The sequence below is a fragment of the Neospora caninum genome, chromosome VIIb (genome assembly GCF_000208865.1).
Source record: "Neospora caninum Liverpool complete genome, chromosome VIIb".
Lineage (NCBI taxonomy): Eukaryota > Apicomplexa > Conoidasida > Eucoccidiorida > Sarcocystidae > Neospora > Neospora caninum.
The window spans coordinates 3,260,756-3,285,754 of NC_018394.1; the positions used below are offsets into that span (position 1 = coordinate 3,260,756).

Sequence of the window (24,999 nt, forward strand, 5' to 3'; positions counted from 1 at the left end):
AGCACACGACATGGAGAGTGCCACGAGGAGAGTGAGGGGACTTTTGACATGGAATCTTCTCATGTTGTATGTCTAAAGCAAACTTGCAGGGCATTCCTGATACCTCGTTTCACGGCTCCTCCACTAGCGTATTAATCCGTTACCTCGTGAGGGTTTCAGTCCGTTTCATATTGCCGGTGCTCAGGTCGTCGGTGCCTTCATTCTATAATTTCGCGGAAGCTTGTCTCTGCCTCTTCGATGGCTCTCCCAAGTCATCCGAGAGACGCTCAACTGTATGCTGGAAGCTTGTATTAAATATCCTGGCGAGGTGCACAGTTCCGTTCTCCCATATCTCGGTGCTGGACAGGGAACTGTGCCTATGATGGGTTGCTGGAGCTCCTGGGATAAATTGTATCCCCTCGCAGTAGATCGTGGGAAGAGAATCCGTGGGGCATTCTGTCTATCTATCTGAGTAACCGTAGAGCCAGTAAATTTATGCATGTACTCTCAGGTGTGCGCTTTAATTGTGCAGTCGTACGCTCCCCTCTCCTCTGTCGCAGGTACGTGCTTTTCGCGCCGGTGACCTGGCAGCAAGCGTTTTTCAGCCTTGAGACGGCGGGCCGAACAAATCCCTCAAGATTCTCGACGATAGTTTTTCTGTAGGAGAACTCTTGTTTTGTCCCTCACTTTGTCAGTGCCAAGCGCCTCAGCTCAAGCATCTCTGTACAGGTCTTCTTTTTTGTCGTCGCTCGCCGGCGCCTATGTGCGGTGTACCCCTGTCGATTTATGCTAGTCACCCGTTTACGTACTCCTGTTTCGGCTAGAGTGACCGAAAGCATTTAAAATCACCATCTGACAAATGCTCAAAATTCAGTCCGTTTCTGTACTGCAGTGTATCCTTGTGCGTTTCTTCCTGGTTCTTTTTCCATATACACCACAAAGAAACGTGTTCGTGGGGCCTTTCATTCCGTTGGAAAAGATCCGACGGACTTGAGAAAGGCAACCTCTTGGGGCGCTTTTCAGCGGAGGGGGGAGGGGGGAGGCGGTGGGGTTGGTGGTGGGTTTCCGGCAAAATATATTGAATACGCTCATAAATGCGTAGGGTGATTAATATCCTCTGCAAAGTGCTGAATCGTGGATATCTTAGGCGCATGGAGCCTAATTTTCCCTGTTTCTTAGCCCGCATTGTTTAGTTGGCAGGTAACGCCCATGGTCTTGCGGAAATTCACAGGAGGCTCAATGGGAGGGCCCCGGCTGTGGTGGTACCCACCTCGAGACTGCGCGAAGAAACGCTCACACGCGGAAAAAGAACAGACCGTCTGCCTTGTCTTGACCGTGGCGGGTTCCCCGTTTCTTTGTTGTCGATGAGACACAGCATAAAAAAAGCCGAAGGATCGTTTCGCTTATAACTTCAGTGCACGGCACACAATGTCGCGGAGGAACGTCACTAGAGGACGTGGAGGGCATTCTTCGACACTACAACTCACGACCTCTCCCCTCTGTTCTCTCCTCTTCGCGAGTTTTCCCCTGTTGTTCGTTTATTCCGAGTGAATTTGAAATGGAGGTCTTGCCCTCTCAGGTTGAAACCTTTTCTGTGGTAGTTAACTGTAGAGCCACTGCTTCCAGTCGACTGGGACCACCATATCTACCGAGCTTTTTGCCCGTGCTTGAGACTCTGTGACGGACCGTTGCTACGACTTCGTAGAACTTTCTTTTGCGAGAAATTTTATCTGTCTCCCCGGGGAACTCCCGCAGTGAGGTTGCGTTTGCGCGGAGAGATGAATGCGAGCTATCTTCTCTCTAATTCCCTTTCCTGGAACCTCACAATCTCCCGGCTGTCCTGTTTCCGTGCATCGCTCCGTGCATCACAACGACGAGTTTTTCGCAGTAGAGAGAAGCTTCAGACTTTTTCCCTAGCAAATTACAGGTTCTCGTCTCCAGGCCGCCTCCCCAACACTTAAAGGGAGAAGCTGAAAAGGTATATCACTGCCCTGGACTCAGCGTTTCACGGGTCTTCACATTCGTACACTTCTTCGTTGGTACAATGATTGAGGATCTGTTTCCTTCCCCTTGCTTCCTCCCTCCTACACCTTCCTCCTCCCCCTCATGCTCGCCTTACCCGTCTGTCTCCCCTTCGCCTGCTACGCAAAAGAGGAAGACACATCCTGAAACTACCGTCGATCCGCGATTTTTCGAAGATCGCACGGAAGTCCAAAGCCTCTCCCCCTCCGTGGGCTCTCCTCTTTCAGGATGTTCTCCACCTCGAACACTGCTCGAAGCTTCTTCGTACGCTTCGTCTCCCCCGCGAGTGCGTCGCGATGAAGGCGAAGCTCCATCTGCAAAATTCGCGTTCCCAGAAGGTGCTGGAGGGCCAGGAAAGTCGTCATCCGTTTTTTTGGCGGACAACAATAAGGACGTATCGGCTTCGAACGAACCCGTTTCAGTCGCCGCTCATAACAAGCCTATCGGGCGTACATCTCCACCGGAACTTGGGTATTCGGAGCACCCATCCGGAAGCGAGTGTGGCGCAAGTGTTTGTCTCGTCCAGGAACGGAGCGACAGAGCTGCAGACAACCGGGAAGAGCAAGGTGGAGTGCGTGCCGCAACTTCAGCCGTTTCGAGGTCGGATCCCTCGTGGGGAGTCGCAGAAAGGAACGCCCATCAAAGGCCCAGCTTCCCAGTGGGCGGGGCGCCTGGCGTCTCTGGACAGCCGGGTTTTCAAGGCATTTCCGCAAGTCCTGTGCACGAGGAACAAATCCTCCGCCCAGCGGCCGCGATTGGCAAGGCTAAAGAGGATGCAAGCAGGACGAACTCGTCGAGGAGTTTTTCCTGTCAAGACCTGTCGGGGACGAACTGGAGCTCCGTTGCGCTAAGAGGAGTCGCATCGCCTGTCTGGGCCACCGGTGACGAGGCGGCGGGCGACCCGCCGTCTGGCGAATCAAACACGAGAAAAGCCGCACCTCAACGTCAAGGAGAGAACCAGCAAGGCGACAGTCGCACAACTGCGGTCCCCAGACTGTCCAGCGGGAGGCCGGAAAGGTCCAGTGCACGAGCGTCGACACGGGCGATACTACGAAACGAAAAGACGCACAGCAGTCAGACAGGCGCGTTGTCGCCTAAGTCTGCCCAGGCGGCTCGTGGGCGAGATGACCAAGAAAATGAGAAGCCGGGAAACGGTGGCGGCTCGGCTCCCGCGGAGAGGGCAAATCGCGCTTCGACAGGACAGAAGAACAGTGCCCCGGCGCTGCTCTTGTCTTCGGATGCTTCCCTACGAATTCAAGAGGCAAGGAAATTCTTCATGAACGCATGCCGACCGTCTGGAGTCCGCCGCAGCTCGGGTGCATCCAGCGGCCGGTCGCGGGATTCGGGCGGCGGGAGGCAGGCGCGGAGTCTCTCCGAGCGGGTCGTGCCTGCGGTGGCGCCCCAGGAAGCAGTTGGAGAGAAGACCGTGCGCGCGGACTCAGCCGCAGGAAAAGATCGAGTTCTTTCCGCTGGAAAAGAGGGCGGAGAAGACCTCGGGTCAGGCAACGACCAATCCACTGGTTCTGCGAAGCGCGCAGATCTTGCTTCTCATCGGCGGAACAGACGGTCGACGTCTGGCGGCAGCGCGTGGCGACGCCAAGGAGCGTCGAGGCGAGATGAAGGCTCGGAAGGCAGTCACTCGAGCTGTCGTAGGCGCCACACAGCGGCGAACACTCATCTTTCCGCTGTTTTCTCGTCTCGCTCGAGCTCCAGCTTCACTCCGGCTCTCAACGGGTCCGCTCTACCCGCGGCGGGCGGCCCGTCGCCGTCTCTCCTCACGGACCTCCCTCTCGCTTCGTCCAGTGCAGAGTCCTTCTCCTCGACGTTTCTGGGAGACCTGCGGCAGCTGCGCGGCGTGTGCTATGCGGCCGCACAGGAAGCACAGCTGCGGCCCATCATGTCGCTCTCCAGGAAGAGCACGAGCAGCGGGCGTACGTCGTCTGTGAGTAGACGGCAAAGGCGCAGTCGCTGTGCCTCGGCAGCGTCCGTGTTGCCTTCGCCGACTCAGACCCAAGCGAGTGCGTTTTCTCCCGTTCGCCTTCCGTCTTCCGCCTCGCCGGCCCGGCGCCGCTTCTCCAGTTGTGGGTCGTCCGTTCCTCGCCACGAGCCTGGAGGCGTGAGTAGCCAACGGGAAGCAGGTGCGGCGAGAGATCCCTTTGAAGCGAGAACGAGGGGGACCGACAACGCAGGCGGCGAGGGAGAGACACGGGCGGGAGACGCGTCGGTGTGCGACGCGCGCTTGTTTGGAGAGACAGAAACTGCGGCTTCCGAAGAGCAGGCTGTATTCCCGGCAACGACCTCAGAGTCCCGCCTAGAAAGGGTTTCTGTGAGTCAGGAAGAGCCTTTCTCTGTGGATGGAGAGAGACGGCGAGACGCCAGCGGAGACATTGAGGGGCCGATGGGGAGGTCCGAACAGGAACGCGAAAGCACAGAGAGAGGAGAGACAGGGAAAACGGAGCGTCGGCTCGCTGCTTCTTCTTCACGTAGGTCTGCGGGCCCGCCGGTGTACGCTGACGCGACGGGTAGAAGTGCGGCAGTTCTCCCCAAGCCAGCAGAGGCCTTGGCTTCAAAGCCTGGAGAGGGGAGTTCTGAGGCACGGGAGCGGCAGGAGAGCGGGGTTTTGCCCGACTTTGGTCGAGTGTCTCAGTCTGACAACCTGCCGAAAGCCGTGTCTGTGGCCTGTCGACACGAGACCGACGATTCAGATTCGGCATCTCCGTCTCAGGGCGAGCGGGACGACGCTGAGAGTCGGCCTTTGCGCGGCGACCAAAGGCAGGGAGAAAGAGAGAACGAACCGGCAGAGCCTCTGGCCCTTTCGGAGCCGCGGATCGAGGCGGCCGCGAGCCCGGAGACTCAGTCGAGAGCAAGCACATCTTTTTCTGAAGCGTCTCATGGCTTGGACAGTTCACTTCGCGGGGATCCACTTCGCGATGTGGACAGGCGAGAGGAAAACGCAGAGAACCCTTTCCCTTCTGCAAGTGAGCCTTCGTCCAATTCGAGGTCGTCTCCGCCCTCCTCTGCCACTGCACTTTCGCGCCCGTCTCTCCTCGGGACGGCTGACTCGTCTCAGATATCCTCGAAGGGCAACGAGGGAGACCCGGAGAGCAGAGAGAGAAAACGCAGTGCACCGGAAGGCGGAACGGCCCAGTGTGAGGTGGGACAGGGGAAGAGAGACAAGGGGGATGCGAGGAGCTGCGCGCGAGGACGGAACTCGAGTGGCGACGAAGCCTCGACCTCTTCCCGCGTCCCTGCTCTTCCTGCGTCTCCATCGCAGACTGGGCGCTCTTCGCCCATCCCCTCCGACGCTCCCCTTCCTGCATCGGTGCCGAATTCTGTGCTTGAGCGCGGCCACGGGCGCCGCGAAGACTGCGACGGGAATGCGGTCGCGTTCTTTGCTCCGTCTGAGCTGTCGGAGTCGGGGAGACGAAGCGAGGGTGAAAGCGGCGAGGAAGGCGACATGAGCGACGCGCCGACAACCAGCGTCGTTTCCTGCATTCCTTCCTGGGCGGAGAGACCGAATTCTGCTGCGCGGGGTCCCGCGAACGGCAGCCTGGAGGCAAATGGCCGGCGTCCCCGCGAAGAGCCAGAAGCAGCAACGCGTGTCTCGCCTTTCGCAGCGAAACCAACAGCCGGCGTCGCCTCGCCTTCCGCCTGTCTGAAAGCCACGGCGCAGAAGGAAGCGTCCGCTGTTGCCTCGGCTCCTGTCGGCCTCGCTGCAAGGTCGCCGTCTTCCAGGCAGAGCTGCAAAGAGAAGAGAGCCGCAGAAGCGGAAACGCAGTCCGTGGAGGGGACAGACGAGCCGCAGCGGAAGCGCAGCTGCCGACAGGAGAGCCGCGAAGTGCATGCAGGCGAGCTGGACCGGCCGGGGGAAGCAAGAGCGTGGAGAGACACTGACCGGGATCTGCAGCGCTCAGTTCGTGCTGGTCCTGGCCGGCGACTCTCTCAGAAGGAACGCGCCGAAGAGAAAGCCGGAGCACAAATTCACCAGTCAGACAGCCGAGAGATGCAGAACCGAAGCGAGAGGAAGACCTGTGCGCCCCTTCCCGTTTCGTATGCACCTGTAAAACCAAAGTCGCGTGGGGACACAGAAGGAGCGAACCCTCGTCACGACGCCGAGTCTCCGTTCCCGTCTCCTGTTGAGACGTCGCCTGACGCTTGGGTTGCTGCGCTGCCGCCACCGCTGGTCTCGCCCGAGCCGTCATCGTCGCCGTTCCGCCCAGGAGGCGCTCCGACCTCCCCCGAGGCTTCGCAGCCGAGTGAAGGCTGCGAGTCGCAGGTTTTCGCGGAGGAGGCTTCCAGTTTCCCTCACTCCGTATCTTCCCTTTCGAGTGACGTGGGGACGCGAGAGACCGAAGGCGGCGATGGCCCAGGGCGGGGCCCGTCGCTTCAGTCTTCCTTGAGTCCCTCTTCGTACTTGTCGCTCTCTTCCTCCGCGTCGCTCGCGCGTGCCTCCGCTGCAGTGTCTCCTCCCGCTGCTCCGCGCGTGCATCCTTCCGCGCTCCGCGCTCCGCCGCGGATCGTCAGTCCTTGCCAGTCAGCGGCGTTGCCTGGTCGCGGGGGCTGGACGAGAGAAGGGAAGGCGCCGTCTGCTCCGAGTTCTCCTAGACTCCCGAACTTGAACGAGGCGGCGTCGAACGAAGGCAGCAGCAGAGGCGGACAGGGACGAGGCAGTGGCGGAAGTGGCGGGGACACAGGCGAGACCTGCTTGTCTCTGTCGTCCCAGGGCAGTCAGAGAAGAAAGGGGAAACCGTCCTCCGCTGGCGAGTCACGGGTGGAAGACGCGGGGCCGCAGTCCTCTGCGGATCGCTCGCCGGAGTCCTGTCGAAACTGGCTTCCCTCGAGCTCCTCCGCGTCGCCGTCTCCCTTGGGTCGCCGCGAATCCTTCTTCATTGCGGTCCCGGTGCCCGTCAAGCGGCGGGAGCAAGAAGGCCACAGCAGCGAAGACGAGAAAAGCGAACGCGGCCAGCGAGACACGCGCGGAGACAGGGAAGAGCCAGGCTCGGCGGCCCGCAACAGGCCGTCTCGCGGGGGGTCGGCGTGGGCAAGAAGCGAGGACGTGTCGCTGGATTCGACCGCGGGGGCGAGCAAGGAAACAGAGCCTGCCGGCGAGGAAACGCTTGTGTCGTCCCTGCTCACCTGCTCTGCTGTAACTGTCAGCTCCTCGACGGCGTCCTGCGTGGACTCCCTTCTTCGCTCTTCTCTTCCGGTTTCGCGTGCCTGCAGTCAGGCGTCTGTCGAAGGACAGACGCTCCAAGGGGCCTCGCGGGGACGCGCCTCTTTGGCGAGACTCTCGAGCGCGGCGGGCAGCACGCAGTGTGAAGCCAGCGGTGGGAACGAGACAGTCCAGCGCGGTCCAGCTGCGCCGTGTCAGGGAGGCGCGGAAGGAGGAGATCCGAGACGCGAAACGCGAGGGAAGGAAGCGTCTGCGTCCAGTTCCGACCGCGCAAATCGCTCGCGCTCGCCCGCACGGGTCTGGTCCTTGCGTCGTGGTTCCCCCTCTGCCGTTTTTTCGCCGCCGCCCTCGGCTGGGACGGCCGATGCATCTTGTGCGTCTTTGCTCCCGCACATCGGCAAACGGATGCCTGTTTCGCTTCTTCAGCGCGGACACGCGTGGCTTCAGGGCGTGCGGGAGCACGTGCGCGCCAGCTCACTCACGCAGAAAGTGGATCAAGTTCTGAAGGAGTGGAAAGCTAAGGTGGCCGAAATCGCGACGCAGGTCACCGCCAAAGCCGTCGAATCGCTCCTGGACGAACAAACCAAGGGCGACCTCGCCATGGCTCTCCCCCCTGCTTTTGTCGATCTTCCAAATGTTGCTAGCGCAAGGGTAAGCGGCGACAGTGAGCGGGTCTCGCGATGTTCTTGTGGATGCGCAACGATGAATGCTGCCCCCAGGATATTCCTGCTTGGAGTTGTCCCTGTGTGTAGGTACACCGGCTTGAGCTCCTGTGGCCATGTTTCTGTCTCTGCAAACCTATTTTTTTGTGTTCTTCACTTTGTCGACTGCGTGTGAGTGTCCTAACTGATGGTTCTGCTCCAGCCGATCAACGGGCTGCTCTTCCCCTGGCGACGCATGTGGTCCAGATGCGCTTTCCAGTCTAAAGTATGCATGCACCCATGTACTGCCTCGTACACAGCTGTCTCTCGACTCTATTTCCCTCGTGATGCGTGGGGGTTTTCTGTTCAGCTCGGAGCCGAAGTCATCTTTTGTGGCGGCACACGCCAGGGTTCTACGAAGAGTGCCATGCGTCTGCTGACCTCGCACGCCGCGGAGCGCGAAGAACACGGGCGTTCCGGCCGTGGAAAACGACTTCATCTGATTTCGTTGAATGTGGGAGAGGAGTGCAAGGACACCTGTATAATCCGTCTCGCTGCTCCAGGTGAGAAAGTGGGGATCGACTGCAGCGTGTCAATTATTTCGAAAAGGCGGTGCCACGCATTCAATCAACTGGCGCGTGCAGGGAAGTCCGATCGTGTTAGTGCGTGGGTGTTTGCTCGACGTCGCGGGCCGTTTCTCGTCCCAGAAACTGTTTTTGGGCGAACGCGCTGCTGAGGAACGAGGGCCGCTCTGCGTTGCTCGCGTGTCATGCCTCTCTGCTGTAGTGTGTGTCCTGTGTGGGCTTCGCAGCGGTCGTGCACGGCGTTGAGATTGTCCAAGGACGAAGCCAAGGTGTCGAGACGACGATTTCGCTTGACGCGGCATGTTTGGCGGAAGACGTGGAAGAACAAAGTAAGGCCTCAAGCTCCATAAAACTGTCAGCGAGGCGATACAGCCGATGCTTGCGGGCTTTTCAAAGGCGAGAGCAAGCATCGCGAGGGGACGAAACGGAGCACATGGGAAAAAAACGATCTGGCTTTCGATGCTAGAAAAAGTGCACATGGGCCGGAATGGGGCACGCACCAAGTCCACGGATGAGGTCTGCTGGACGAACGGAGTTCAACTGGGCTGCATAACTACGCACAACATCCAGCTGTGCTCGCACTGGAAGGCAAGCAGCTTTGATTCGTGCGGGGATATATATATGCGTCGTCACACGCATTCTAAGGCAGCGAACGGCAACCTGAAGGCCAGGGCCGACGGACGGTTTTGAAAGGGCGGTTGGGAAAGGAGAACGATGTGCGTGCGCATCGCTCGTTCCCGGAGTCAATTCGCTGGCCTCAGCTACGTTTTGGGTGTTTGCCTTGTGTGTGTGTGTGTGTGTGGTGTACCGCCTTTTTCGTCCCTGTCACCACTGTTTGGGAGCGTTTGGATGCTTTGTGTCCACCGTCGCTTTTCAGGTCTGTGCGCCTGCGGGGAGTCGCTGTGGAACGCCGCCATTTCGCGAGAACCGCTGTCAGAAGAGGAGGACCGCGTCGCGTTTGCGCTCGACACCGGCTCGGTTCCCGTCACTCATCTTCGGTTTTCTCACCACCTGACGCGGCTGCCGTCCGATCCCCGCTCTGGGAGTCTCTCGGAAGAGCGAGAAATCCTGGAAAAGGAAGGTCCGGGCGTTGTGATTGACGAGGCGTTTGCCGGCCTCAGGCAGATCCGCGTGTACGGGGAAATATGGCGAGGTGCGCAGGATGCCCCGTCTGTGGCGAGCAGAGAGGAAGACGTGGGCGACTTGCTCAAGGGCGCGGCAGTTGTCGCGTGGGAGACGGAGCAGCCCACGAGCTCGAGAAGGAAACGAAGAAGGGAAGAGCCAGAACTGGAGGGGGGTGAACGCCAGCAGGTGCTTCTGAGGCGGGCTTTTGCGCTGGACGGACAGCCACGCGATGAGGCGGCCTCTGCAGGAAAGAGGGGAATCGGAGACGGAAGCGCCTTCCACAGAGAGAAACGAAACACTTGGAGAGGCGTGACGATGGCTCTCCTGTGCCTCAGTACACGGGCGTCAGTGAGTCGCGTCGAAATCGTTTATCGGCCAGCAGAAGACAAGCTCCGTGAAGACGCCCCCTCGCGCGCCAGCGACAGTTGTGGCGAGTCCGCATCAGGATATCCACAAGACCAGGACGAACTCGGGTCGTGTGTAGTTACAGTGCAGCTCTGGGACGGTGCCCGGAGTCCAGAGGTAAGATTTATAGGGGAGGAAAGGACGGTCAGAAGAAAAGGCCAAGAACGAAGCGAAGGCGCAAGGGGGCGGAAGCGTTTCGTGCAGAAAGAGGCCACAGTGAAAACTGCCTGAAACTTGGAGAATCCGGTCCATAAGACCAGTGAACCGCGAATCGCAGTGCCTTGGCTTTTGTGTGGAAAAAGGAAAAAGCGACGCAGAAACCGGCTTGGGGAGAAAACGGGAGAGACGATGGCCGACGGGTTCTCTGTGAGTCTGACGGGTGCTGGAAGATGAATGTTGGAACCTGTCGTGCTCATTTGTTGGCCCTCGACGCTTTTCTTCAGGCGTCCACGGTCGCTGTGCCCCGCTTGAAAGGCTGCATGCCTCTAAAGGCCTTTTCTGTTGTCAGCTGGAACCGCTGTGTTCCGTGAATCAATTTCTTGGAGTGTGAATGTGTTTGGATCCCGCAGGGCGCGAGAATGAATCTGCTCCAGCAGCGTCGCTTTTTCAGATGTAGGGAGACCTCTCTCTCTCTCCCCTGGACTTTCTTCGCCTCATCTGGGGCCCCCCACAGCCGTCCTCTATCTGAGGATGAATGCCGAGGGGACAGTCCGGTTCGGCGTGGCGGCAGTGAGAAGAGCGATGATGATTTGGAGAATGCGGAGGGATTTGTGAGAGTGTCCTTGACAGCACAGGGAGACTCGCACCGACACAGGCTATCACCTGCTAACTATGAAGAAAGCACAGAGGACGGAGACGAGGGCGACGCAGAAAAGACAAGGGATGCCTCACGGGGAGCGGCTGATTTCCTTGGTACGCATGTGTGTCTTCGATTTTCCGGGGTTGTCGATCTTCAGTCCCTGAGAATTTGGGGGTTTCCAAAGCGAGAAGGCGTTTTTGAAGATAGTACCAAACGAAATTAATGAAAAACAAGTGGGAGATGTTACAGGGAATATCAGAAAAAAGGGAAAAAAGAAATCCCCGTGGGAGCTGTTTCGGCAGAGTATTTGAGCGAGTGCAGGTGGCTGTGGTTTCACCGTGCCGTGTTCCTTGTCACAGTGAGTAGAGCGTCAGCATCGTTGGTCCACACCGTATTCCTTGAAACATCTCTCTTCGTTTTCTATCCCTGTACCGGTTTCTTCTTTGCCCTCCGTATTCTGCCGTCCTAAAATGTTAGCAACGAGTAGAGTGCGTAATCCTGGCCGCATCTGGAGTTCTCTTGTGCATCTGAGGAGGGCTGAGAGAAGTGCATTAGCATCTCGGAATGAGCCATCACCACTGAAATGCCAATCAAAGAGGCCACGAACCACGAGCGCCTCCCGTTTTCCTCTCGAGACTCGGTTCGGCTCCACCTCGGGGCTGTTTCCGATCGCGAAGAAAATCATTCACCAGCCACGCGCATCGTGAGTCGCCGCCACGCGCATCGTGAGTCGCCAGAAACTCCTGAAGCCAGTATCCCTGTTTGGAAGAATTGGAAAGGCGTAGCGATACGTGTTGAGGATGAGAGTGGAGACAGGGAAATGGGCAAACCACGGCCGGTTTTTGCTTCGAAAACAGATCGACACAAATTATCTTGGATTAGTGATTCCGAGAGCGTCTTTCCGGAGAGGAAACCCGTGAGTGTGGTGTACGTGCTCGCGCTCTGTAGTACTAGATTACTGCTGAATGGAACCGGAAGAAATGGACGCTAACTCTACAGAACAGTTGTTTCTTAGAAACGCAACACGTGAAAGAAATTCACAAAACACGAGGCGGGTCATCCCAACCGGTGACAGCAAGCGGGCGGCGGATGCGCACGTTCGTCTCCTGCTTCGTGTAAAACCCTCAGATTTCAGTGGTTGAGAGAAGAAGAGTCTGTCCGCTCAATTCTGCTGAGCAGTTTGCCGAAGCGAATCCACTTTTTTCCTTTGGATGAACCGTGGCGTCGCCCCAAGTCATATGCCGAGTGCTCTTGCCCAAGTATACAGCGGAGACAGCTGGCCCGCATACATGGTGCAGTCTCCGCACTTGAATTGGGACGCCGTACCGTCTATCGTTCAGGGAAAAGGGACAACTCTCACGAAGTTGTGTCAAGCCTGGGGAGTCAAAAGTTTGCAGCTTTCTAAGTGCTAGCTCCAGGAAAAGCCGTAAGCCTTGTCGGGGGGACATACCGCTGTTTCCCGTCTGTTTTCCCCTGTATCGTCGTCGCCCTCGCAAAGTACCCTACTCTTAGTAACCCGCGAACACCTATATACTTTCAACTTTTTTAGCAGCCAGGGTTTCGAGGCGAGCGAAAGGTGTTCCGAACGGGGAACGCAGAAGAATCTGCCATCTCAGGGAAACTCAGGAAAATAAGTCTATCAGAAAGGCCAGGAAGCGACAGATTCCTGAGTAGACACCCCGCCTCCGCCCCTGGGGGCTCTGCTAACTCCCCTAACTGCCTCAGAGGCGTGGTGCGAGCAATCCAAGTGCTAGGCTCAGCAAAATCTGTGGCAGCCCGCTCGATCGGCATCTCTCTCACTTGTCTGACCGTCTGCAAATCCCCCTCCATTTCCTTCCTTTTTGCATGGTTCATCTCCACTAACGCTGCTTCCACGCACACAGAACGGGCTCTACGTCCTCGCGTGTGGCCACACGCAAGAAAGGGTAAGTGGTGCGGTGAACGCAGTCTTTTCCCCGTTCTCTGTGTCGCTTTATTCCAAAACAATGACCAGCGCAGGATCAAATTTCGCCCTGTTCTGCAGAGGCGTCAGCCTCGAGGGGGTGTCCTCATTTTTTTGTAGCGGTTATAAAAACAAAGCACGGATCTCGTTTCAAGATGCACATACCCTTGCTGCATTTCTCGCGGTCACAGGCCAAAATGGAAACAGAAAGGGGGCGTTTTTTGTCCCCGGACATCTGCTCTGCGGTAGACAATTCAAATAGAAGGTGGGAAGGCCAAAATACGTTCGGAAGATTCAAAGACTTGTGTTTTCTCTCTCTATTTGGTTTCGAGCCAGTGGATATGGGGCTCCGCGAAAAGGTCGAACGCAGCCGTTTCCTCTTGGATTTCAGCGCGCAGATTCTCCATCAGCGCCCGCGTTACTGGCCGAACAGCCAGGAATTTTTGCCACGGTCGCATCAGCGCCTCCCGGGTGCACGCAAGGCTTTCCCCGTGTGCGGCCCGTTCGACGTCTTCCCCTGCGGTTTCTGCCTGCCTCTGCATTTTGGCCTTTTCCGCTCGCGTGGCAACGTGGGACCGAAGCTGGATTTGCGTGGCCACGTGGCGTAACGCCCGGGACAACTGTTCCTTGTCGGCGGTCTTGCGCGCGAGCACGCCGACATCTTCCACATCTCCCAAGAGCCAACTTCCTGGCTTCCAGAAGTGGAGCATGCTGGCGGTGTCGGTGCTAACTCCAGAAATGCCGCCCTTCCTACTGAAAAGAAAGTCGCAGCCGAGCATGCGCGCGCTGCCGTCTCTCCGCGAAAAGGCAGGAGCTCCGTTCGCGCCTTCACTGCGATCCAGAGCTGCCACAGCGTGAGCGACGTGTACGCACACGAGACGAGCGAACTTTGCAGCCTGCGGGTGTTTGGCCGCCCGCGCCCAGAAGAGCTTGTGCTGTGCGGCGTCGTTGACCTCGTCAAACACGTCTTTGCCGGGAGCCCAGAGTGCGGCACAGCTGCCAAAGGCTGCCACGTGCCTCTCAGACTCGGGCTGTTCGTGGACGACGCCGAGCAAGGCGCCGCCAGCTAGCCACTGCAGTCGCCGGACGGGATGCTGTCGTCCAAACACCCGGTAGAGATCCTCGCCCAGAGGCGACGGCAGCGTGATGAGAGGCGACGCAAGCGGCTGCAACTGCCCCTCGACCGCCGCGTGAGACTGGTTGGGTGCGAGGAACGCAGAGACGTCGCAAATCCGAACTCGCCCGTCCCCTGCTCCAATCGCTGCCAGGGCCGGGAGCTGCTGGTTGACTGACACCGCCAGCAGCGGGCCGGTAAGAATCTTCTGAGCGGCAAAACACGCGGCTGGGTCTACACGGAAAGCGCAGAAAGCCGGCCACACACACACAGGAGGGCAGCGCATCTCTACTGCCACTCGGGCTCAGCAAACGTCCAGCTTTGGGGCCGTCACACCCTCCACGTGGAGGGACTTCACCCTCACGCACAAACAGGGAAGAGGGCGTTTCAGTTGCGCCGCAAGAGCCACCCGATGAACGCGTCTTTTTTTCGGGGCGGCTCGTGTGGATCCCTAGAAACACTGGAAAAGGGCGGGAGGCTGTTCGATTCGCGGCAGCTCTTCAACCGCCACGTGACTCTGCGTTGCCCAGAAAGCAAGCGGGCCATGTGCCGCGCCTCTTCATGAGACGCGATCGGGCCTGCAACTATCCTTTCTTTCCCGTCTTGTTCTCTCTGTCGTTTTTAGCGTCTTCTTACCTCCAAGACTCCACGCTCGTAAACAGCCGCTCGTGTCGACTGTCACCATCGTCGGCAGTTTTTCATGTCGCGCCACGAGACTCTCTGCCGTCTCCGCCTGAACGTTTCCCTTCTCAGGGAGGCCGTCGGCGCATCCTACGTTGGTTCTCCATCTGCGTGTTCTGAAAACAACGGAGGTTTTTCCCGGCGTTGCGCTGATGTCCATGGGAATGCAGTTGGGCGGGAAGTAGCACTGGCAAAGAAGCAGAGAACGCGGTGCGGGAGAAGACCAGGACATTCCTTCCTCTCCCCCATTCTCCTCAGGGACATCTGATCTGCTTGTCGATACTCGCCTCGGTGTGTCTTGCGAGCAGTGCAGGAATCTGTCTCGTCGTTCCAGCGAATTTTCCGCAGATGGCGTGCGTCTCTCCCGGTGTCTGCTCCGATGCCACCCTGCGCCGCTACCTCTTCGACAGGGACTGTCCGCGAGTCGCCGTCTCTTTTGCTCCCCGGACGGGGAAACCGAGGGACGACGAGACGTGGAAAGATCTGAATCGAAAGAAACTCCGTCTCGCTCACTGACGCCGGGGTCCAGCGGCAGCTGTCCCAAAAGAGGCTCCAGTCGCCACACACAAATCTTCCCCCCCACCGCATTCCAAGGACCCAGCGGGGAGCTGGACGAAGCGGAAACGCGAGACTGGACACCTGTGCGAGGGGAGTCGCTTTCGAGACGATCGGGAAGCACCGATGGGTGTCTTGCTCCGGAACGGGCGGGTGACGACGCCTCGGACTTTATCGACGAACAGGCGTTGTGAAGACACGTTTCGACGGAGAAATTGGCGGATTCGCTTTCTGAAGTCTCTCGATAAACGTTCGCCGGTTGAACCCCACCGGGACTCTGAGGCACTGTGCCGGGGCCTCCCGCCGACAAGGCTGCTGTGTCTCTGTCGGTCCAGCCACTGGCCCCAACGCCGTGGGGAAAGCCTTGAGGAGCTCTCGCCACGGCTGCAAGGTGAGAAAGCACGGCAATCTTTCTTCGCTTCCATCCCGTTCTCTGCCCACCAGTCTTGCCAAGTGAGACCCCAGACCTCGCTGCTTCTGAGCCTCTCTCAGCCGTTGCCAGTGCGCCTGCTGCGCATTCGCCAACCGCCTTGTCTCCCGTCTCCTCGTTCGTCACTGCAGCTGCATCCTTGTGTGTATGCGCATCTCCGGTTGGAAGTGTGTTCGTTTGCTCTTTGCCCTCAAGCCGTGCAGCGTCCGGAACTTCCGCCTTCACGTTCGTCGAAACGCGGGCAGTGCTCGAGAGGTCGTCGTTCTTGGCAGCCAGGTGACTGGCTGCATGCACAGTCTCAGGCTCCTCCGCGCCCTGGACTGCTCGCGCGCCAGGGAGAATTGCGTTTACATGCGTCGACTCTGCCGCCAGCGCACCTCCGTCGTTCTCTTCTACTTCCTCGTAGACGGAGAAGAAGAAGCAAAGAGCGGCCGAGCGGAAAACTTCGTTTTGCCCGTCTTGACAGACACGCACAGCTCCCGTCTCCCTCTCGTTTCCGCTGTCGGCATTCTCCTTCTCAGGCCCGCCGGAGGAACTGAGCGCTCCATTCCGATCCAATCTGAGAGGGGTAGCCTGGCGGGGGCCGACGTCTTGTTTTCCCCGACTCCGCTCGCATGCAGACGAGGAAAACACATTTTGGGGGCGATAGTCGGCATCGCCGAGTCTCGTGACATCTGCTGCGTCCCACTGCAGGTCGTGGAAAACGGCGAGGGGAGCAAGAGAGAATGCTTTGCCGAAGCGGCATGCCCCGCCCCGAGGGCCCCCATACCTGCATGCTGAACGGCAACGAGGCGGAAACAAAAGACCCGTGAAGAGCATTTTCCCTCTGACAAAACGAGACGGACGAAGGACACGATATATACAGACACACGTGAGTGCACGAGTCATCTCTAGACCTGTTTTTGCGTCCATGAGCCTACTACCGGGATATCTATGCACACATGCTCCGGTAACCTCCCGACAGGGTAGGGGCATTAAAACGCAACCCTACAAACCGTGCATGTCGCTGCCTTGAAATGTAGAAGCTTTTCGTGTTTAGCTAAAAATGAACTACACAATGCCCCTCTCCCCTTCTTCCCCCCACCAAATACATGAGGCAAGCTGTGAAAAAAAGAGCGTGCGTCGGTTTGCGTTTTCGGAAAATTTTCCCTGGAGAGTTCCTTTGCGCTCGCCTCTGGTGGCCTTTCCCTTTCCAAGACTGTTCGTCTCGTTTTCACTTACGACTCGTCGGGCTTCGTCGTGCCGCAGGGGTGTCGTCGCAGTCTAACCAAAGATGCACGTCTTCCTCTTCTTCCACAGGTAGGCGTCTTTTGACCGGAGATGTCTGGTTGAACGCCGCCACACGGATCTCTCTTCCCGTTTTCTTTTCCTCCCCCCGCCGCGCCCCTGTCCTCTCCGCGGGAGACCAGCCCACCGGCGATGCAGCCGCTAAAGCCCTCCTTCTAACGGATTCCGCCTTCCTGCTTTCGATCGCGGCGCCGGCGCGTGAAAAAGAGTCACAGCCAGCAGCCGACGGAGACAGGGAAGAGGAAGTAGAGGCAGAAGAGGACGAGCACGCCGCCGCACAGGTTGTTTTTGAACTGGTTTGTGGCGACGAGACCGGATTCTGTTGATCCCTGTGAACGGGCGAAATCGCGATCTGCGGTTCGCTCCCAAACTTCGCTTCCTCGCGTTCTCCCCCGGGTGGGGACCGCCCGAAATCGGCCGCTTGCTCCGCACAAATCGCTTTCCTCTCGTTGGCTGGAATCGAGTCTGTCTCTCCAGAGTCCAGGCCGCTCGGGGGAAGTTCGTCCTTGGACACGTCCACATCCTTGTGCTCGTCTGCCGCGGGGACCGCGCTGTCCTCAGGGCGAGAAAATGAATGTGGAGACGCCGGGGACGGTGGAACCGAAGTGGGGACAGAGGGCAAAGAGCCGCCCAGTGTCGCCGCGGTCGAAGCAGACACAGCTGAGGCGCCTGCTTCCGAAAGAGGCCCGCTGTGCGGAGTTGCGTGTGGCGAGGAAACCGCTTCGCGCGAGAGACCGTCCACCGGGTGGCTTCCAAACACCGTCACGGCGGGACGGCTCGAGTCGGTAGCGACGCGGAGCTCGTCCTTCTCCAGAGACGCATTCACTGCTCGGGGCATCTCTTTGTCTTCACCCTGCCTGAGAGACGCCGGCGAAGCGGGCGCCGACGGCGATGCACGCGTTTCGCCTTGTTCGCGGAAGTTCTCTTTGGCCGCGCCCGATTCCTGCTGTTCCGACGTTTGAGCGCGCGACGAACTGGCGGCACGCCTCCGTCTCTGCCGTTCTTCTTCGCTGTCGCGGCTCGACGCAACTGCAAGAGACTCCCCCGCCCCCCTCACTGCCTCAGATGCCTTCATCTCCGTTTGCCCGTCCTCGCGATGCGCCTCAGATTTCCCAGAAGCCATCAAGGCCGCGGTGGCGGGAGAAGCGGGGAGGCTCGGAGACTTGAGATAGCTCCGCCTACTCGGGGACAAGCTTCCCACGGAGGCTTTCCCAGGCGAAACGGAGGACGGCGCAGCGAGGGGACCAGCTGCGGCAGCAATCTCCCGCTCTGCGACGCGAACGCGTCTTTCCCAGTCGACGAGAGTTTTGGCGGAGTGGTTGATGAAACTCCTGATCTCGTAGAGGAAAATTCGATCGTCATCCAAGCGGACGCAAAGCAGCATTCGCTGGCGAAGCCCGAGCCGTTTGTTCTTGCCAAGAGCGCTTGTCTTTCTCTCGCTGGGGAGGACCGCTGCGGCATCTCCAGTCCACGTCCCTGCTGTTCTGTCCTCGCTCTCGCCCTCCCTCTTGCTGCTTTTCTTCTCCGTGCGTCCCAACACGTTCTGCGTTTCTTCGCGATTGAGGCCGTTCGGTCTCTGCGCGGCCAAGTTCTCTCTCTCCTGTGCTTCGCCCTCTCGCGTCCTGGACGTCTTCTGCGCGCGCGCCAACGGATGCAGCGACGCTTCAGTCGTTTCTGCCTGCCCGCGCGCAGGTTTGTCTTCTTGCTCTGCCTCACAAAGCTTTCCGTATTTCGCCTCGACGTCCGATCCATTCACCCGGCTGGGGGATGTGGTTCCGGCCTCTGCTCCTCTTTGGCCGTCGCCTTCCTCGGGTCTACGCCCCGCTCGCGCTTCAGTCTCTCGGTCGTCAAAGGGAAGAAAACCGTGGAGCTCACAGCCGACGACACGCCCCTCGAAGACGAGTTCAGGTACATCTGCCTCCTCAAGGCCTTGCAGGAGTTTCTGCTGCAGCCGCTGCATGCGAAGAAACTTTTTGTTTTCCTGCCTTTGGAGCTGACCGGGAGTCAAGGACGGCGCCAAGCCATCGGTGTCGGCACTCTGCACAGAAGTGAAGGCAAAAGGCGAGGCGCAGTGGTCTACGGCGACGCCCGCAGCAGAAAGACTGGAGGAAGCGCTCTCAGAAGCCGACGAGGCACGCCCCCTGGGACACTGCAAGGACGAGAAAGGAAGAGACAAACGTCCCGTCACCACGTGGGCGAAGGCGCCCGGCTGCAGCCCGTCATCTGGCAACTCCAGGGCCGGAATCGGAGACGACGGCGAGCACGGCGAGGAAGGCGGAGAGACTGTGCTTTCATTCGAGCTCGCGGCAGAGGCCCCTGAGTCCTTGCTTCCCTCTGAAACGGTCGGCAATGCTGCGCCCGTCTCTTGATAAGGCTCCCAAATGAGAGCGAGGCGTGCGACATCTTCCGTCAGGTGTTCCCCGGAACTCTGAGAGCACAAGGTGTCCGTTTCTGCTCGACCACGAGAGAGACGAGCTGGAGAAGAACGAGTCTTGCTCTCGCTACTTTCGGGGTTTCGGTCTTGCGGCCACTCGCTAGCCGTGACAGGCATAGGCGTCTTCCTCGTTGAAGCCGCGGGTGAGACGCACGACGAAGGCCCTCCTGCCGACCGCCTCCGACGCCTACGGCTGATTTGACAAGACTCGGGGCTGCACGCGTTCCCTGCGGCTTCCTCCCCTGATTCGTTCCTCTCTTTCGATTCATCTAAAGACGCCAGCGATTTCTGAGCAGCAGATGCGCTCTCCACTCCGCCCCGCTCTGTGAGAGGCGCCGTTCTACCGCCCCGACTGAGGCTCTTTTTCTCTGTGGGGCGCCGTTCGATGATAAGCACTGCGTGGAAAACGCCGATGCCTGAAGGGTGCGGGAAAAAGAACGGGATCTGCTTGCAAAAAATCGCAGGAAACTTTAGAGGTGCCTTCTTTAGCACTGAGTAGGTGAAGGGAACGGCCTGAAGGTGGAGCGGCGTCGCCTGCCAGGGCTGCGTGCAGCAGCAGACATCACCGGGACGGCAAAAAAGACAGATGCAGGAAACCTTTGTTTTCGCGTCAGAAGCGACACACCGAGGCGGCGGCAGGCAAGGATAGAGCCGGCGATGGCACGCAGGCATAGCGGGCCTTGGCAGGAACGCCGGGAAAGCGCGGGTCTCATGTCGACGGCGCATACGCACTGGCGAGGAGAGGAGCTTAACTGTGTGATAGACCAATGATTGCTGCCACCGTTAAGAGTGAAGAGGAAACGAGAACCGACTGAAGGCGAGAGACAACGCGCAACCACCAATATTCGCCAGCTGATGCGAACGGTTGACCCTCTCCGAGCTCAGAATGAAAAAGTGAGGGGACGGAGACAGTGTGAAGGACGTGCCAACCACATAAGGGGCGGCACAAATAAATATCCACACGTATAGGAGAAGGAAAGCTTATAAGGAGGAGGAGTGACACACACAAAGAAAGCCAGGCACAGGTGCATTCTGACGTTAGGTGGACATGCCTCCACACAACACTTCCGTCCCGACAGGCGGCTTGTATCTCATGCTCCAGATGCCGTCTCTGCGGGTAAAGTTGTTTGTGTATGAATATATGTACATGTGCATATGTATATGTATGCGCATATGCATGCGGTGCTCGAACGAGTGAGAAATGCTGCAAGGGCTGCGGCGATCGTTTCTACCTGGAGGACTTCTACCCAGTCTTCGTGGTTTTGTCGGTAGTCCGCTTGAAGGAGTTCAATCTCTTCGCTGGTCCACGGCCGTGTCACTTTTCTGTAAGGATCGAGAAAGAGGTCTCTCAACTTGCGGAGGCCTGCCTGGCTAACGCGGGCCATGAGTTCGTCCCGTTTCTCTTTCGTCCAGCTGCTGTCCTCGCCCTTGAGCATCACAATATCCTCGTCCTCATCTAGCAGCAACGCAGCTTTGCCTGCACTAGGCCAACTTCCTGTCCCGGAGCTCTCAGCACTCGAGGGGAGAAGAGGGGAAGAGGGCGGGAACGAGAAAGAGGTAGAGGACGAAAGCGTCTCCAGGGGTTTGTGTCCTTCGTTTCCCGGATCCCCAGAAGAGAACGCTGCTTCGGCTTCGAGCGAAGATGCATTTTGCATCTCCACCTGACGTCCACACGACTTGACACTCGGAGTATTTGCATTGAGGCTGTGCGGAGAAGCGGAAAGGCAATCGTGTTCGTTGTCGCCCGAAAACGAGCTTGTACGTCTTGCTGGCGTGCCTGCTCTCTTCCTTGTCGAAGAGACGGCTCGACACGGCCTCTGGTTGGCACGCAGCACGGGGTCTTTTGCCTCGCCAGCTTCATTCTGTGAGGCTCCAGAAGAGTCCGTGCAGCCATCGCCTGCAGCGAATGGCGGCGCGAGGTCTCGACATCCAGGCGGCCCACTCCGACAAGGCGACGGAGGCATACCAGAATTTGCCTGTGGGGCTGTCGGGGAAGGGACAGCTGAAGCTGGCATGGCGCACGGGAGAGATGAAGAGGAACGATGGAGTGGTGACGAAAACAAACTCCGCTGCCTCCGTGGCATCGGCTGATCGATTACCTGTGGTCTCTGGGGGGAAGTCTGCCTTTCGACGCAGTGTATTGGAAAGTCAGGATCTGCAGGTACCGAAGAGGGGGGCTCCATGTGCAGGGAATCCACGGCGGCGGCCACGGACAGCTCAGGGGATCGGCTGACGCCAGCAGCCGTCGAGGGGGATTCACTCGCAGATCGTGTCTCGGCGAAATCTCCCGTGATTGAGAAAGTGTCAGATGAACTGCCGTGCGTGGCAGTTATCCGGCCGGTCGTGTACGGCCCCGGCGACGCGTCCTCAGAAGACAAATTCTTTCTGTGTGGACCTTTCTCCAGCTCGAAGGCCTGACCACCACTCAGCTGTCCTGATTTGCTTGAACTGAAAGACTGGAGCACTTGGTTTCCGTTCGCCAATCCGCACTTCGGTTCCAACCTCTTCGAAAGCGTAGGTTCTGTGTTTTCTTGGTCCCCAGAGAAAAAGGGAAAATCCCCTGCAACGACCGGCCCACGCGCCACACAAGCCGTGTCTGACAAGTAACCACGGCTCTCAGCCGACCGGGATCCGTCGCCGTTCATGACGAATAACAGGGGGAAAGCCACGCAAATTAAACCTAGTCAGGTTATGTCCGGCAAAAGGTTCTGTCGAGCAGACCAGGTCATCCAAAATTGGACAAACAGAACGGTCCGTGCGCCGCTGCCCCGCGGAAGTGTCCTGGAGATTTGGAGCGCAGAAAATGGTTACCATCGGTACCCACTGGAGGGCCCGTCGCGAGATCTTTCAGCAACTATGAGCACTACGCCGCGTGAAAAAATGAAGAGACCTCAGCGCTCATTCTGGTGAAACCGGGGTGCAAACGGGAAACAATGAAAGGCACGGTTCGGGCGTCGTTCGAGTGCACCGTTGGCGGGCATGGCACGTAGCCGTGTTCGTTCGCATCCAGGACCTCACAGTGTGCACTGGATTCACTGTACAACGAAGGCTGAATCCTGCAAACACCTGCGGTAACATATCGCACTGCAGCCCTGGAGATGGATTGAGCCGCACGTGCCCCTCCTCAACGCAAGTGGTGTGCAGCTGTCCAAACAAGAAAGCACGAACCGGTGAGTGCGTTTCCCAAAAGAAACAACAGGTGTGCGAAAAGTCCGCGTAGAAGTGCGGAAGATTACTTCACCGTATGTCCGTAACGTGTTTCTTCCTTCAGGGTGTGAAAGCAAAAGCGAAAGATCGTTTGCGATGGGGGGAGACAGCGCTCTCTGCCACGGAACGCAGTGTGTTGTTGGGAAAGAGGGTGGTTGTCTTGCGTGAGTGTGGTTTTGACTCATGCAGTCGGGGGCGAGTGGAGCGCCGCTTATTTCCTCAAAAGCAGTTCGCGTACGATAACCTCGTGCTGTTAGTGCCAGGAAAACCTGCCCATCCTGCGTTTTAGCTGTCCCACGTGGAGACTGAACTACACAGTATTGCGGATTTCCCCAGTCAGACCCAAAAACATGCACAGGCGTTTCCTGCAAGTTGTTCGTAAAGATGGCTATGCACAGAATCCAGACAAACAGCGCGCTTCCTCTGATTGTGCGGTGGCTGGCAAGTCCCCGCGCGGGCATACAGTTTTGTGGTTCTGCGAGACGGCCTCAAGGCAGCTCCCGTCGCACAAAGCCAGCCGGAAGGCACTCAACGTCGCGCGTGCGACGCAACAACCGGAGTACGGGAGCAACGTGTGAATGCGGGCTTGTGGCGCAAATGAGTGTGCCACTTCAAATTTCGAGTCACTTCCCTGCAAATTTTTCGCTGTTTTCAGCGCTAAAATCTACTTTGTAGCTACGCATTTTGGTGTTTTGCCACGCGGTTTCTGCACGCTTGTGAATCTGCAACGGATTTCCCGTCCGAGCGCCCAAGGTAAGACGACGTAAGAGCTGCGCTAGGTCAGAGAGATTCGCGGCAAGCTTTTAGCACCGTGCCTCGATGCTAGCCACGGGGCAAGAGGGCATCCTCGTTCTTTCTAAGGAAAGAAGATTGTTAGCAGAAACTTAGTTTCGTGCAGTAGGCGATTTTTCTACGACCTATGAAACGGAGAGATGCGGTTAAGAGGCCGCTTCTTTCCTAAGTAATTCTCTTGTTCATTCGAGCTCGTTGTTTCCACGAGGGGCGACCCACGTTGCAGCCTAATAACGGGCAAGTATTGTCCTGTCGGGCTGGGCGCTGTCGCGGGTCAGCCGACAACTTCGATCCTTTTTTTGAGGTCGAAGAGCAATTGTTCTATTGGAAAGTTGCGTGTTTCGGTGGGTATGGCAGCGGCGGTTGTTGTTTTTTAGAACACGTTTCTGCTGGAAGCCAAGGCATTTGTGTTATCGTTGTCGCTGCAGCGGCTGGGGTCGAGCTTGGGGCGCGGTGTCTTCCATTACATTGACGCTTCGGCTTTTCTTGCATCTGGTTCTCAGGCCAGTCGTGCCACTCGAAAGATTCTACATTAGCCGAAGTCACCTCCTGACAATGTCGCAGCCAAACCTTCAGTATGCCCACACGGGCGCAGTTGAAGACTACTACCGCCTGCACGAGGCTTCTGCGACAAATCGTATTCCTCTTGCGCAGGAATATTTTGCCGAGCGCTTCCAAAGAGATTTGAATGCCCCCGTCATCGTCCACGATCGTGAGCATCCCCAACCAGCGCCACATACATACATCGCGGGCACGCCGGGTCCGCTGCACTATGGCGTTCCTTTATCAGATGGATACGACCCCGGGGTGTACGCAGTGTCGAATGCTCTGTTCGATACGAGTGGAGCCTTTCGGTCAATCCCTCTGAAACAGGGACCTGTTTTTCGTCGTCGACAACGCGGAGATTGCCAGTCCGAATGGAGCAATGCTTTTGTCAGCAGGGTAGACCCCTGTGAATGTGGGTATCCTGAGGAAACCTATACTCCTTATGAAGTGGCACGTTACCGTGATCAGTACGGAAATCCCCACACTACACTTGACTTTTCTCGGTGAGTGTATTCCACAAACAGCTATGTTGTTTGCTGCTCGTACGGCAGCCGACTCGGAACCTCATGCACTGCTGCAGTAGTTAGCCGAGGTTTGTCCAGTGTGCTTGCGAGCTAGGTACGTCGGCGCGCGTGGCTGGATGAAGGGGGCGTTTTCAGGTGAGCGGTCTCGCGCATCCGACCGGGCAATTTTGTGGTGCGGACGAGAGGACTGGGCGTGTCGCCCGTTCCCGTAATCAGGTGTGTTGCGAACTCATGTCGGGACCTTACCCCAAGGCCGTTTTTTGTAAAAGGGCGTAAAGAGAACGTTGCTGAGTAACTGGTGTTTACGTTCGTTCTCGTCATAGTCAAGAAGTTTTGGGTCAAGGGAGTTGCCGTTGCCATCAGCGTTGTCCTACGATGTGGCATCACATTCATTGGCGTGTGAGGCTCCGCCGGACCATGCTTATCAGTGCCATTCGAAACTTCACTGTACATGGTAACGTAAAGTTTGTGTGAAACCGCGTCATGCTGAGAGGCTGAACGCGTTCTCGGCTGTTAAAAGATTCCTACCTCTCAAGCCGTAGTCAAGAGACTGGAGTTGCGCTATCAGGAGCCGCAAATAACCTGCTGGCCACGGTGTAAGCAGCGGTAGAGTACGCATCTAGTCGCTACAGAAGACAGGAGTGCGTATCGCATTCAATCGATTACATTGTTTTCACGAGAACTGCCCTTGGTGGGTGCTTTCCGCCGGGGCAAGGCACCGTTCCAGGGATATGACAAAAGAGCGGAGCACACAGCAAC

At 58.0% G+C, this 24,999-nt stretch overlaps 3 protein-coding genes across 3 annotated transcripts; 2 read left to right on the forward strand and 1 right to left on the reverse strand.

Moving 5' to 3' along the window:
* Window positions 1-478: 478 nt before the first annotated feature.
* Window positions 479-10,459, forward strand: NCLIV_028070 (conserved hypothetical protein; the record flags this gene model as incomplete). Its single annotated transcript, XM_003883001.1, has 6 exons — window positions 479-539; window positions 2,229-7,825; window positions 8,186-8,378; window positions 8,627-8,728; window positions 9,277-10,046; window positions 10,373-10,459. 6 exons carry the CDS (start codon window positions 479-481, stop codon window positions 10,457-10,459), a joined length of 6,810 nt encoding a protein of 2,269 aa, XP_003883050.1.
* Window positions 10,460-12,987: 2,528 nt separating this feature from the next.
* Window positions 12,988-21,186, reverse strand: NCLIV_028080 (conserved hypothetical protein; the record flags this gene model as incomplete). The annotated part of the gene is made up of 5 exons (XM_003883002.1): window positions 12,988-14,018; window positions 14,421-14,652; window positions 15,049-16,226; window positions 16,672-19,714; window positions 20,404-21,186. The coding sequence occupies 5 exons, from the start codon at window positions 21,184-21,186 to the stop codon at window positions 12,988-12,990; spliced, it is 6,267 nt and encodes a 2,088-aa protein (XP_003883051.1).
* Window positions 21,187-23,725: 2,539 nt separating this feature from the next.
* Window positions 23,726-24,223, forward strand: NCLIV_028090 (conserved hypothetical protein; the record flags this gene model as incomplete). Its single annotated transcript, XM_003883003.1, has 1 exon — window positions 23,726-24,223. One exon carries the CDS (start codon window positions 23,726-23,728, stop codon window positions 24,221-24,223), a length of 498 nt encoding a protein of 165 aa, XP_003883052.1.
* Window positions 24,224-24,999: the final 776 nt, after the last annotated feature.